The 13,506-nt window shown below is 36.0% G+C and overlaps 2 protein-coding genes across 2 annotated transcripts in view; one reads left to right on the top strand and one right to left on the bottom strand.

Moving 5' to 3' along the window:
• The window catches only part of LOC110069206 (mitochondrial potassium channel ATP-binding subunit-like), a 14,982-nt gene extending 10,516 nt beyond the window's left edge, over window positions 1-4,466 (top strand). Inside the window, exons 10-13 of the mRNA XM_020776692.2 lie at window positions 1-34; window positions 419-469; window positions 2,732-2,769; window positions 3,429-4,466. The exon at window positions 1-34 is cut by the window's left edge and continues 25 nt beyond it. Coding sequence (XP_020632351.2) covers window positions 1-34; window positions 419-469; window positions 2,732-2,769; window positions 3,429-3,509 — 204 coding nt within the window. The 3' untranslated portion in view covers window positions 3,510-4,466. The remainder of the gene's footprint in view (window positions 35-418; window positions 470-2,731; window positions 2,770-3,428) is intronic.
• Window positions 4,456-11,200, bottom strand: LOC110069207 (LIX1-like protein). The gene is made up of 3 exons (XM_020776693.2): window positions 10,825-11,200; window positions 6,959-7,205; window positions 4,456-6,397 (listed from the first exon to the last, which is right to left on the bottom strand). The coding sequence occupies exons 1-3, from the start codon at window positions 10,967-10,969 to the stop codon at window positions 5,908-5,910; spliced, it is 882 nt and encodes a 293-aa protein (XP_020632352.1). The 5' UTR covers window positions 10,970-11,200; the 3' UTR covers window positions 4,456-5,907.
• Window positions 11,201-13,506: the final 2,306 nt, after the last annotated feature.

Genomic DNA, 13,506 nt, shown 5'->3' with positions numbered 1-13,506 from the left:
GTTGTACAGGATGCTCTGGATAAAGTCACAAAAGGTTATAACTATTTTTTTTTTTTTTAGATATTGAAAGAAGAGTTAATTTGGTAAACTTATGTACTGTACATGTAGGGGAAAGTGTTCCTTAATTGGGCTACGCATGTTGACAAATGAATATAGTTCACTGTTCTAAGGGAAGGGAACAAATATACATGTAACTACCAAGAATATAATTTTTAAAGGAGCTCTGCAAGGGACGATGTCATTCCAAGGCCTTTTCCCTTAGAAATTGGGAGGGGCAACCCCAGGCCCCTCCCAATTTTTAAGGGAAACATCCTGGGAGCAAGGTTATGTGGGGGAGAAAATAACTTGTAGGGGATATTTTGCAAGGCTTGTGTTGTGATTTTAACATTGAATTTATTTTTTGCTTTATCTTTTTCAGGTCGCACCGTTGTAGTGATTGCACACAGACTTAGTACAATACAGAATGCAGGTTAGTATTACTTCATCATCATCATCATCATCATTAACAATTAGACCCGTAGCCCACAAGGGCTATGGGTCAATAGCCCATGAGGCGAAGCTGAATGGGCTATTGACCCGTGGCCCTTGAGGGTGAAGGGTCTAATTGTTTTATTATCACCCAACTAGTCGGACAGAAAAGGCAATAATAAAGTTAGCAAATGCAAGTTGAAGAAATATCTATTTGGGAATAAAACGAAAGAAAGCATCACACTCGATTGCGCCAGTTTCGCTACTCAAGGACTATTACTAATAGTCCTCTAGTAGCGCAGCCAATCAAAATCCAGGATTTGCATTACTCCACTAGTTAGGTGATACTAATCATAGTTATTCCTCCGTGCACTAATAGGCAAGTGACTAATAAAACATGTGCAAGACAGATGCTGAAAGGTATTAACCTGTATCAGTCCATCAAAAATACAGTACAACTAAAATTACAATTTTTGTTGGACACAGCGTGCAAAAAAAGTCATGTCCAATAGCCCAGGACATGCAAAGTGCAAAATTTTTGAGGGCATTCAAATATATTGCAGAAGTACGTGCAATAACAGATTAACCCATTGACGCCTGTGCCGCCGGAACCGCCCATGCGAAAAACTCCTCCATTTCCCTGTGCCGCCCGTAACCGCCCGAAAAAAAGCACATGGGGACAATTGCCTTTCCTACCCTCCCTGAAGATTCTTTGGTTCCCCTTTTGTTCTATTGTTCTTGAGGACAAATAAACCAATCAGAATGGACTTTCTGAGCATATTTTCAGAGGACTTTAGGGGTCCTAGAAAGACGGTTTTTCTTCTTAAAATCGCGCGCTCGAAAAGTGCAGGTAACATGGCGCGTTGCGGTCCAAATCTAAAAAATTCCAAGGTCTTGTTTTCATTCCTAACACGGATAAATTACTGCTTTGGGCTTTAAAATAGAAAGGAAAAATACAAATCAATGTTCAGGTGGCCTCAGAATGGAGGATCAAGGAATACAGAGTCCTCAAAACTTCCTCAAAACTTTCTGGTGAAGAAGTTTTTCTTCCTACAACCGCCGAGAAAACATGAAGATCGGAGCGCTTTCAAGTAAGTTTCGATGACAGATCGCAGGTTTAAAGCGGCTTTTCGGATTTGAGAAACAAAAATGGTAATGTACATTATTACTTCGAAGTTGAATTCAACTTTTGGAACGATTGGTAAAGCCACGGGCGTTAAAATGACTGCAAAAGCGGTCGGTAAAAACTCAAGCTTTCGTGTTAGCGTGAAGAATAATTTGAACATGCGGTTATGCAGCGAAGCACGTCTGCGAAATTTTTAACAATTTTTTGCTTTTAAATAGGTTTATTCATCTCAGCTTGAACGAAATTTATTGTTATTGAACTTCCTTTCGCATCTCTTTCATTTGGTTCCCTGTATTTGGGAATTTTAGGTTTTAAAAGTGAACCGTAACTTGCACGCTGGATTTCTGCATATTTAATTTACGGCAACCTCCAGGTGCTTTGTTTATTTAGTTTATTCGCTTCGTTCAAATATTGTTTGGAGTCTTATTCAGCTACTACAGAACCGCTGAGAAAAGAACTAAATGGCCACTGATTTGACACAGTTGAAATACGACTGATCTCAAAATAATTCGCTTGTTTTTGTCGTCTTTTTGATTTACGACTTTCCTCTTTCTTTCGCAGGGCTGTAATATTTTCGTCGCGCGGCGAAGAAATTACTTGATTTCTTGTTTTCAGATTGATTTTTACATGAGTTCTCGCTTTTATTTTTCGTTGTTTTCTCAAATGTTAGCCGTTATAGTACAAGAAATTCAATTCTGTTGTATTTGGTTTCGTTTTTGTCCTCCAAAGTCAATAATTGACTCATTTTCGCAAAGTCAATTTTCTCAGCTTCTGTGGGACATTTTGTCGCGCGGTAAAGAAATAATATAATTTCTTGTTTTCTCATCAGTTTTACACGTTAGGTTGAGTTCTGTTTGCTAATATTTTTTAATATTTCGACCCTTCATTTATTCAACTTTAAATAAACGATGTCTTGAAACCTGATCCTGTGTCTGTGGTTACTGCGCATATGGTTTATTTTTGTGCTTTCGCTCGCTCAGAAATATTCCAAAAAACGCCAGGGAATTAGGGGTGGGTCGCGGGCAATTTCATTCAGGCGTCAATGGGTTAAGCCTGTAAAAATGTATTGCTCCATAGTCTACACTCAGCAACAAGGATGAGTACTAAAAGTCCTGAAATTTTCTTTTTTGTTGACAGATGTGATTGTTGTTCTTTCACATGGTAACATAAAAGAGGTAAGTCCTTCCTGTATTAGTGGAGGTGTGGTGGCCTCATGGTAAGTGTGCTGGACTCCGAATCAAATTGTTCAGATTCGAGCCTTGGACAGGCCAGGACACATCGTATTGTGCTTGGGCAAGGCACAATGCCTTTCTCCTCCCAGTTGTATAAATGGGTACTGGCAAATTTTAATGCTCAGAGAACCCTATGATGGACTATCATCCCATTCAGGAGAGAGTAGAAATACTCCGAGTTGCAACAGAAATTAGAGATAAGCACTGGCCAGCCTGATGGGGCATTTGGCTCATAATTACCGGTATGCAGTGCTTACCTTCACCTTTCTGTATTTCAATTTATTATGTAAGTTTCATTCAAGGCTATAACAACGAAGATGTTTAAATTAAAGATTAAAATCACCTCTTCTTTCAAGAGTGGTGGATCAACCTCAAATTAACTTAATAAACTAACCTAGACGGTAGTAATATGTTATTCCTCAAGTATTGATAGTTGGCAGCTCCTCCCTCTGCTCCCCCAACTGCCTTTCACTAGTAATTAATTAGTTTCTGATTTTAAGCACTGATTAGACTCAACCAAGAGATTGCCATTTCTAGTTTGCAGAGGCTGCACTTTCTAGTGTTGATCTTGACAAACTAGATTTTTTCACTTATTTCTTAAGGTGGGAACACATCAAGAATTGATGTCTAGAAATGGCCTTTATGCCGACCTTGTACGCCGACAAATGCAAGACCAGGATTAGCTGCACACCTGTGAACTTCAACACCCTTCGTTTTCTTACACGTACTTGTACACTAGATAGATGAAAAACTTAATTGGTTAATGTTTTTGAGAAGCTTCTTCAAGAATTACATCCACTGAAATGGCTGCAAAAATTTTTGGAAGTTACCAGTATTTGAATTTAATGTTCACCAAAACATCACACGATGCCTGCTTTTAACACTAGCATTAATTGTTTTTTAGTTGCATGTTAATTATTTTCAAGACCCCCACTAGCAATAAAATTAAAAAAAAACTTGATTATTGGATAACAGGGATAATACAATTAAAATGTTTTTTGTTGTTGTTGTTTGGCTCAGCTTTATTTTGGGGGCGTTTTTAATAAAGTAATAATTATTATTCCGCTCGCACTTGATAGATATGAGATGATCATACTGAAGTGTGGCAGCTCTTGTAAGCTTGTAATTCTCTTCATTGTTAGCAGCTGTTATTGTTTCAGGGCTAGGGACATTGTTTCTGTTGTTTGTTCTATTGTTCTCTCAAAGGGTAGCAAGCTGTTCATGTGAGACCTGATGAGAGCTGTTACATCACCCTGATCATAGCCAACTCCCCAGTATGCACCTTGTTGGCTACCGTATCTATCATCTTACATCTAATGCGCACTCATGAAATAATAATGTTAATTATACAATGTCTGGTATACTTGTACTATTCAAAAGAATGATAGCAGGCTATTTTAATATTTTTATTTTACTCTATATAGAAAGCAAAAACTACATGTAAGAAAAAATATCGTGGAAACCTGCTAATGGTATTTTTAATTTGACGACATTTTCATTTAATACTTACCTTGTACATGTAATTCACACTTGTGAAACATTTTTTGAGTTGCTGTACATGTGTGTATAAATGGCATTTACTTCAAATGTTGCCAACTTTACTGAAAACATTAAAATAAATATGCAAGGTTTTGATTCAATCTGTTTATTGACTATGTTGTGTTTTTACAAGTTTTTACATCAAAATGCTTGGTGATCATACTTTAGGCAAACTCCAATGTTGCAAAATGCAGCAAAATAACAGCTTCACTTGTTAATAAAATAATCATGCTTTATCTTCAAAACCTCCTACTAAAATGGTATATGTAGTTTCTAGAACTGATCACAAAAACAAAAAAAATTATGAGATACTATTTGTAGAAAAGTCGTTGAAATATTGAAACCTGATTTCCACCAAGTCAGTGACTTCACAGTTCCTGTGATCCAGAAAAGGCCGATGAAGAACACACTAATGGGATAAAATTTTCAGGCTGTCATGACATGAGGCTTTAACTGATACACCAGTATTTGTGCTTACTTGTAACTTATTCTGAACAAGGAAACACTGCAGCCTCAGTAAGGCAACCTGCTTTGTCTAAGCTAAATACTTACCCTGACACTTAAATAAAGTTATTATTATAATTATTATTATTATTATTATTATTATTATTATTATTGTTGTTGTTGTTGTTGTTGTTGTTAACAATAAAGATAAGCGAAAAAACTGAGCAACGACGTTTCGGTGTCATCCTGGCACCATTTTCAAGTTAAAAAATATTTGTGCGAAAAGTAAACTAATTTATACCTATGGTAGAGGTGCAAAATTGAATAAATTAAGATTAAGATAGCTGTTCAATGTTCATGTTCATTCCAATGAGGTGTCAAACACTTGAAAATGGTGCCAGGATGACACCAAAACGTCGTTGCTCAGTTTTTTCGCTAATCTTTATTGTTAACTGTATTTCCAAATTTAATCTTATAAGAATTATTATTATTATTATTATTATTATTATTATTATTATTATTATTATTATTATTATTATTATTATTATTATTATTATTATTATTATTATTATTTGAAGACCTGGGTCACCATTTGTTTTCACTGCTGTTAAGTACTGCAGTGTATGTCAGAACTGTTCCAATTCAAGTTCCATTCTAAAATTAATGATACATTTGTACATTGTACTTCATGCATAATTATTGAAGTCCACTTGATAATGATTTGACAAAAACAACAAAACCTACTACCTTTAGCAAAAACCTCTGTTTTCAGCATAAAATCTATGAACAAGCACAATGAAAAAAAAAATACTAATGAAACAATCAATTGTACAAACTTTTGTACATAGCTTTCTAACACAGGGCAATAAATAATTACAGCTTCAATTTATAGGCTAGGTATTAATTACAAGTTTTATCTGCTCATCTGAGACAATACCTCTTGGTTCTACTACAGTTAGCTCCGTAATCACTTAAAATATGTCTCCAGATTTGTACCTGGATGCAAAATCCTTACCACAGACAAATGATACAACTGTACATTACGTAATTTTTCCCCAGCAATAATTTAACCAATTTGATAACTACTAGAGCAAGAGTTTAAACTTTTCCAATTTGACTCCAAGCAAGCATCAGAATGTCACGTTTCTCTTTAGGAAACCTCAGCTCCCGCCCACTAAGACGGCATTGTTCTAACTCTTTACAAGCCTTGTCGAGTTCCCTTTTTATCAACCCTTGTTGTTCTTGTTCACGGGAAATCCAGTCCAACGCCATTTGACTCCTCATCTCATCATCAATAGTTCTATCAGAATAATGTTCCAACACTTCCTGCCGAGAACAGTTTCTATCGCGCATGGCTTTTAAACTCCCATTCCAGTGCAATAACTGGAATATTGTCATTAGATCTTGGAACTCCAGCATGCTCTTTCCCTTGTTTGATTCCAGCATAAAGCGGAATGCTCCAACACCAGTGTTGGGATCTTTAGAGCTGTCTGCTGTCAGATTTATTGTTCTTCTCTTCAGAGCAACTTGCATTTCTGTTGACTCGGCTTCTTTGACAGCTGATTCCACAAATTCATCTGTAATTTTTCTGTAAGGAAAAAGGTACAGTAATTTGTAAATTAATAGCTGAAATTACAGAGTGGAACTTTAAGTAGTTCTTATTACAGTGATTTGGTGAAAGGGCATTTTCCCCTTTTATGTAACATATGCCAGGACACAAAATGTATGTACTCCTTTGCTAATTTGCTCTTACTCATTTATGTGTAAATACCATGACCATACAGTGTACATCTTTCTCACTCATGGTGACCACTCGTGAAGAAAACAAAAGTCCATGTCTTATTGTGGTACATACTGTACGTGTATGTAAAATACTTTAAATTAAAGTATCTTACATACATGTATGGTATGTACCACGATAAGACATGGACTTTTGTATACATGAATTCCCCCCCACCCCCCAAAAAAATTCATGTACCAAACATCTATTGGTACAAATACATGTACCTTGATCTCAATGGGAAACAATCTCCTTGTCATATGTTTAATGTATAACAGATCTTACTATAGCTGATACAGGTAGGAAAGGGAAGGAAAATGAAAATATATGCAGTAGAATTCTCAAACAATCTATTTTGTTTGTAATCACCTGGAAGGATGTTCATTAAACACAGAGTTCATCAGTGCAATCTTTGCAGCACTCCTTCTAGCCTCGGCTTTAGTTGGACATGGTTGAAAACTCCCAAAACTGCTTCCTCCAGGCAAACTTACATAACAGACGTACGGTGGCTTCTCCGATGACTCAGGCTCGTATAGGATAGTGGAACCACCCTTCATGGGAGCTCCACGGGATTCTTTCATTTGCCAAAACTCCTGCAATGCTTCTATGACATTTACTACAAGAACAATATTACAATTAACATCTTGTAAGTTAAGAATCATTTCTAATGACACAATGATTTATTGCTAAATATTTTTTAAGAACTAAAACATGGTTGCCAGTGGTAAACATCACATAAACTTCGCAATCACCTCCTTTTATACATGTAGCATACTAAGTCTAAAAATAGCTTACATTAAGTGTACTATTTATCACATTATGGATGACATCGCCTGCAATTACAGTCGCTTCTCATCACTTCCAGCCACATTTAGCATTTCAAGAGAAAGAAATACCACACCCATGAAGGAACAATAAGAGGTGACAGACTATATGCATTACATTTCCTACACTGTGTACATGTATGTGTTTTTTTATCTTACATATGGTGCTCTAAGCAACAACCAAGTCAGTCCCCATCACAATTAAGCAAGGAAAAAATGATTTTTAAAATTACTTCCTCCTTTCAGGCCTGAAAAAAAATCCCTTTTCCTTTAATCATTTTTCTTACCTAATGTTTACAAAAAGAAGCAAATTTTCTATTAAAACTAATAATACACTACTTGAGGTGTCACAATCTCGTAAATTTTTTATGGGCAAAATGGATGGTGGAATGTCCACTGAAAATGCTCATCTCAGAGCTAGCACATGTATTTCAACATGTTATTCGGTATTTTTCACATTAAACATTTGACAACATTTACACATGGAAGCCCTTTGTGCTAATGCTCTGAAGTGGAAAATTCCAAAAATACAAAGAAAAAGAAATAATAGACCCAAAGAGGACAGAAATAACCCAATTTCTGTGTAGAAAAGAAAAAACAAAAACTTTTCAGAAAGCCACTGAAGCCCTTGGTATTCCTTAAGCCGTCTGTACATTGATCATTGTTGTGCTTATCAGTGCATTTGCTGGCTTAACTTATTTTTGCACTAGTTGTTCTTTTGCTTTGGGTGTCTTTCTCCTAGATTGGTTTTCAGTTGAGTGTCAGGCAATTACATTTACTTCGATTTTGGTTTTACTACTGCAGTTTGAGATTGGCTGAGTAGTCTAATTACAGTATGTGATTGGTTTGGTTTTGGTTTTACAACACTCAAATGAAAACTGCTCTAAATGCCACATGTATAGCAAGATAGAAAACGTACTGATTGATAAATTTGTTATTGGCCCCCTGAACTAACTTAGTAATTGTAATATATGTGATGCAAATGTTAATCAGCAGATAATAACCACTTACTGTATAAATATCCGAGTGACATAATATTTCCATGGATGCACTACAGCTCTTATCTTAAACATTTTATATCCCAAAAATTCCCTCGTGCAGTGAAAGGCCCATTGGCACAAGTTTAAGCATATTTTTGTATCTTTTTCAAAAACAGATTCCAGCCATTCTTTTAGAAGTGCAGACAATATTTTTTTAGCCCATATATTTTAAGTGTTACCATTAACTTCAAAACTGTCATTGCCTTGTGTGCACCTCAGAGCAGAACAATTTTTCATCAGTTACAATGTAACTAATTCAAACAAAAGAAATTGACTGCTGCTTGCACTTGACAACTTCAAAGACTGAATGTGAAAAACAAACCAAGCTAGCTAGTCACCAGGACTTTTCAGTCCATAAAAAGACTTCATCTATCATTTATTAGTGTAAATCTACTAGTATTCTATCACGAATGCTGTTCTCTGATTGGCTACACTACTCACTATCGATTCTGTGATAGATAGTGAGTAGCCTAGCAGTGTGCCCTTGTTAACGAAATGATGGCCGCTTCTTGGTGTTTTCAAAGTCTGTGAAGACAATTTAGATAAAGTTTTGACCAACTAGTAGATTTATACTTAAACAATTATTAGATTATTCACTCTCGATTTCTATGCGTGATAGTTGACTTGAGCTGCACCCTCATCAGTTATCACACGATAGAAATCTCAAGCTAATAATCTAATTGCTCAATATATAGTTACACTCTCTAATTTGGAAGTGATTAAAAGCTGGTGAGAAAAAACATTGAAATCCAATGAACTTTAAAATAAAATCTTATAATTTAGAGCTAACTGATACGTGTATCTGAAAATGCTGGCACCAATAATTTGTTTGTGACTGTACAAAGGGTCCTATAGTACCACTTCCACCTGACTTCTTCCGTTTGTCTTAAATTACGTAATTTGGTGTACAGAGCATTTCCTGCCTTCAATTGTACTGTAACCATAGCAACTCAAAATAATATCAACCACAAAATGGAGATGATTCCTAAGATAAACTTTCTAGAGGTTTCAGATAGTTGATTGCCATTTAAATTAACCCTAAAAGTATTGGTGAACTGGCATGGTATGTTAATGATATCAGCAATGAGATAGGTCACTCAGAAACTTCAAAAAAAGAACAAACCATAAGACAAGTTAACTTACATCCCAAATCTCTAAAAAAAAATCTTACCCTTGAATTCTTCCTTTTGTCTTAATTATGGCATGTCAAGGAATTTGGTGTGCAGAACATTTCCTGACTTCAATTTTAATCTGCCCATATTATCAACTCAAAATAATATCAGCCACAAAATGGAGATGACTCCTTTGATAGACTTTCTATAGGTTTCATGTAGTCTCCTCATCAATTAAATAAACCCTAAAAATATTGGTGACCTGGCATGGTATGTTAATAATATCAGCAATGTGATAGGTTATTCAGAAACTTCAAAAAAGAGAACAACCCAATTACAACAAGTTAGCTTCCTCTTAAATTCCAAAGTGTCAAGTAATCACATGATGAACTCCACGTGAAACGAATATTATTGAGTAGAAGCTTCTACAGTGTAGCAAGCTTGCATGAAAATAACTCTACATGTACTTTTGAAAGATTTTTGCGCCTAAACAGAAGCTTAAATCAAAGCAGTTCGTCAAACTGGTCTACAAGTATTTGAAAAGATCTGGTAACAACACAAACATCATTGTCATTCAAGAATGAAACACGAATCCTTTCGTCGACATTTTGAGATTTCGATCGATAGTGATATATGTCTAGACTTGCGATTTCCAGGCTGACCGATCTCGTGCAACTTCGCAGAAAAAATAAAGTTAATAGAATATTGCAGATGATGGCGGCGTCTTCGATATTGTAATCACTAATAAAGTGCGGTTAAGATTGCAGCGATTGACGTTTTCTCGTTGCAGACCATGTTCAATATTCGATTGAGTGAGAAGCGATGTAATTTCCGGATCAAGGTGGCGTTAATACGCCCAGGAGAGGGATAACTTCGTACTCATCACAGAGCAAGATTTTGAAAATTAAATGTTAAACAAGTTTTTCATTTGACCTACTTCTCGGATAATTGTAACAGGTCATTTGAAACTATAAACGCAGCGGAATAAAACAAAAAGCCGAAAAGAAAAGGACATTCATGACTCATTCTATTTGGAAATTCAACTGTAAACATCAAATCAAAACTATAGAAATCTATCCCCACGAAATATTAGATATTTGGTTTTCAACAACCGGAATAACTGCAAGTTTGAAGACAATTGCTACGTCGTTACGTGTAATCTCAGTGAAAACACTAACGAAAGCCAAACAGTACAAATGTTCGTGAGCCGTGTCGTTGTTTGTAGATGATTAGGAAGGTTTGGATAACTTTTAGCTTACCTCTGCCATATCCATGCGTGTGTTTAGCAAATGAATTGAGCACAGCATCAACAGCTTCTTTTAACACTGATTTCGCCGGATGAGTTCCGTCTGAACCGCTTGGCACATTCGCATTTATTGTTCGTTCCTCCTGAGTTGCCGCCATGTTGACGATCGAAAAGCGTGGACTGCACGGAAATTACGGGTTTCTTTGACTAGAAGATGAACCTGTAGCTTGCATGTTTATGCTGTTATTACTCCACCATGGCTGTGTACTCCGTGAAGCTACCAGCTGTGCGTAGAAACGCGGTGATGACAACTACGAAGAAGCGATGAAACGCCTTCAATAAATGTCGTCCTTCCACGGATCAACGCAAACCTCCCAAGCGTAACGTTTTTACGGGGTAGGAGTGGGGCTCGGTCTTAGTCCGTCGCATTGTAAATTGTGGGCGCCTGGAATATTCTGTCAGTTGTTTGTCGCGGGTTGAAAAAGGTATTTGGCATTAAAGCTTATTTTATAAAATGTTACATTAACTGTCGTCTTAGCATTTCCATGTCTGTTCGAGTCTGTAGTCGGGACGACCTGATCGGGTACAAGATTTTGGCTTTGTGTTTTTCATCTGACCGTTCCACGTTCATGCCTTCTTTACATGGAACTGTTTTTTGACCTTTTTTGCCATTGACCTGATTAATCTCCAACCAGGTTCCTAGGCGAGTGAGAGGTATTTTTGATGCAAATACCAATCCTATTTTTGTGAGTTTAAAAAGTTTAAAACATTCTGATCAAGCTTCAACTAGGTAAAGTTATATACCAGAGAGTCATATACCTAGACAAAAATCACCTTCTTCCTGAAAGTTTCAAATGACGTTTTTACTAAACTACCGGACGTACATAAATACAATACTAGAACTAAGAATTCCGTCCGTTTCCCCTACTTTAGGGCAAACGTAAGGAATTCTTACTCCGTTTTGAAGGCCCCAAATCATTTGATTCCGTCTCAGCACTGAAGTTCAAAATGCCTCTAGTATCGCTCTGTTCACCTCTAAACTGAAGCCATGACTTTATTGGTGCAGGTACATTTTACTTCTCTTAGTGTGCTTTTTTGTGCTTTTTTTTTTTTTTTTTTTTTTCGCGTTTTCTTTGCTCTTGTTTTGTCGTAATTTGCTTTTGTGCATTTGCGTGTTTAGTTTTGTTTAACTATTTTGTTTTGTTTTTTGTTTTGTTTTTTTTTTTATCCTTGTCTTTAATTATGATCATCTTGTGCGCCGATGACAGAATATCCATTCTTTATTCTTTTTTATTATATAAAAGTCAGTGGTATACCGAGTGATAACAAATCGATAAAAACAATATGATATCCTCACAAGTGAAGATATCATTTTTGATAACATTTCTCTTTTGTCCCTTTAAGGTGACTCCCTAGAGTAATTACGAACACCCTCCCTATAGAGCGCGAGTTAGTAAAGGAAACTTAGTTAATTTCTCTTAAAGTTTTCTCGTAGAGATTTACCAGTATAGGTACTGTTAAAATAAGGCTTATGTTTTGGTTGTCAATTTTTGGATTAAAGCCATTACCATGGCAACATCTCATTTATTGACAGGCAGGTATATTCCTCATTTTGCCCTAAATTCCTTAATATCTATACTTTCCTTCGGTGAAATTTTTTTCATACTTCGCCACATAATGGAAATGATATTGCCTGACATTTTGAATTAGTAAAAAGTCAAGGTTGTTCAGACGGTTTTTCCAACATTCTGTAATTTGTCATTATTCTCAGTGTATTAGATTAGCTCTGACAGATTTTAACAAAAATAGGGTATTTTATAGGAATTGTATGTGGTTAGAACTGAGCCAAATTAAAAAAATTCACCGAAGAAAACGCGAGAAAATTAGCATTTATTTGGTCACGCTGATGTCACAAAAATCAGAAAAACATACGTGGTGTCACGCGTAGTTATTCATTTAGGCGCACGCTCATGTGACGCCATGTATCGCGTGCAAGAAAGCAAGAGTAAATTAGAGCTCTTTTACCGGTTATTTATAGAGCTTTTTTGTCGTATTTTTTTGGCCCTAGGCTTAAACACATGTTTGAACGGAGTATGAAACTATTGTTACTTATACCGAAGTGATTTAATGCCTTTCAAGTGCTGAAGTGATTTCGTTTCTTCTTAGGGTTACTTGCGTCATTTTTGTATGATCAAAATATCTTCGGATATTCTTCGGTCGTCTTCGGCAATCTTCGGTAATCTTCAGAAAATGTTCGGAAAATGCTCGGAAACGTTCGTCTGGCCTTACTTGCCATATAAATTGATATTTTGTTAATATATGTAACTATAAATGGCAAACGATAAAACAAACGCAAACAAGCCCGGCAAATCACCGGCGTCATCACATAAACCGCGCAAGGCAAATTTATATAACGTGCATTTGATAACTGGCAATTCCGGTTTTCTTTAAAATAGATCACCTATATTTGTTGATTACTCCACACTGAGTGAGAGAAATCTTGATTTTTTTTTTTCTTTTTTTTTTTTTTTTCTACTCACGTGAGAGCGAATTTCTCTATTTTGCGGCAGTGCAAGACTTGCTAGAATCCTTTTCATATAACCCGGAAAATGACATCGGTTTCATATATTTACTTATCACAATAGGATCATTTAAAAACACCTGTCGCTCCTAGACAGTTACAGAAACAGCGTAG

Source organism: Orbicella faveolata, unplaced genomic scaffold, assembly GCF_042242905.1.
Source record: "Orbicella faveolata isolate gen_17 unplaced genomic scaffold, um_ofav_v1 contig_46, whole genome shotgun sequence".
NCBI lineage: Eukaryota > Metazoa > Cnidaria > Anthozoa > Scleractinia > Merulinidae > Orbicella > Orbicella faveolata.
Note: the sequence above shows the minus strand (reverse complement) of the source record. Positions and strands in the feature narration are given on the sequence as shown.

What these genes read in the sequence shown, in the direction of transcription:
- LOC110069207 (XM_020776693.2), bottom strand. Translation starts at nt 10,969, where the DNA reads ATGGCGGCAACTCAGGAGGAACGAACAATAAATGCGAATGTGCCAAGC. An exon ending in CACGCATGGATATGGCAGAG is followed by an intron (nt 7,206 to 10,824) that starts GTAAGCTAAAAG and finishes TTGTTCTTGTAG; the next exon opens with TAAATGTCATAGAAGCATTG. An exon ending in TTTAATGAACATCCTTCCAG is followed by an intron (nt 6,398 to 6,958) that starts GTGATTACAAAC and finishes TTTTCCTTACAG; the next exon opens with AAAAATTACAGATGAATTTG.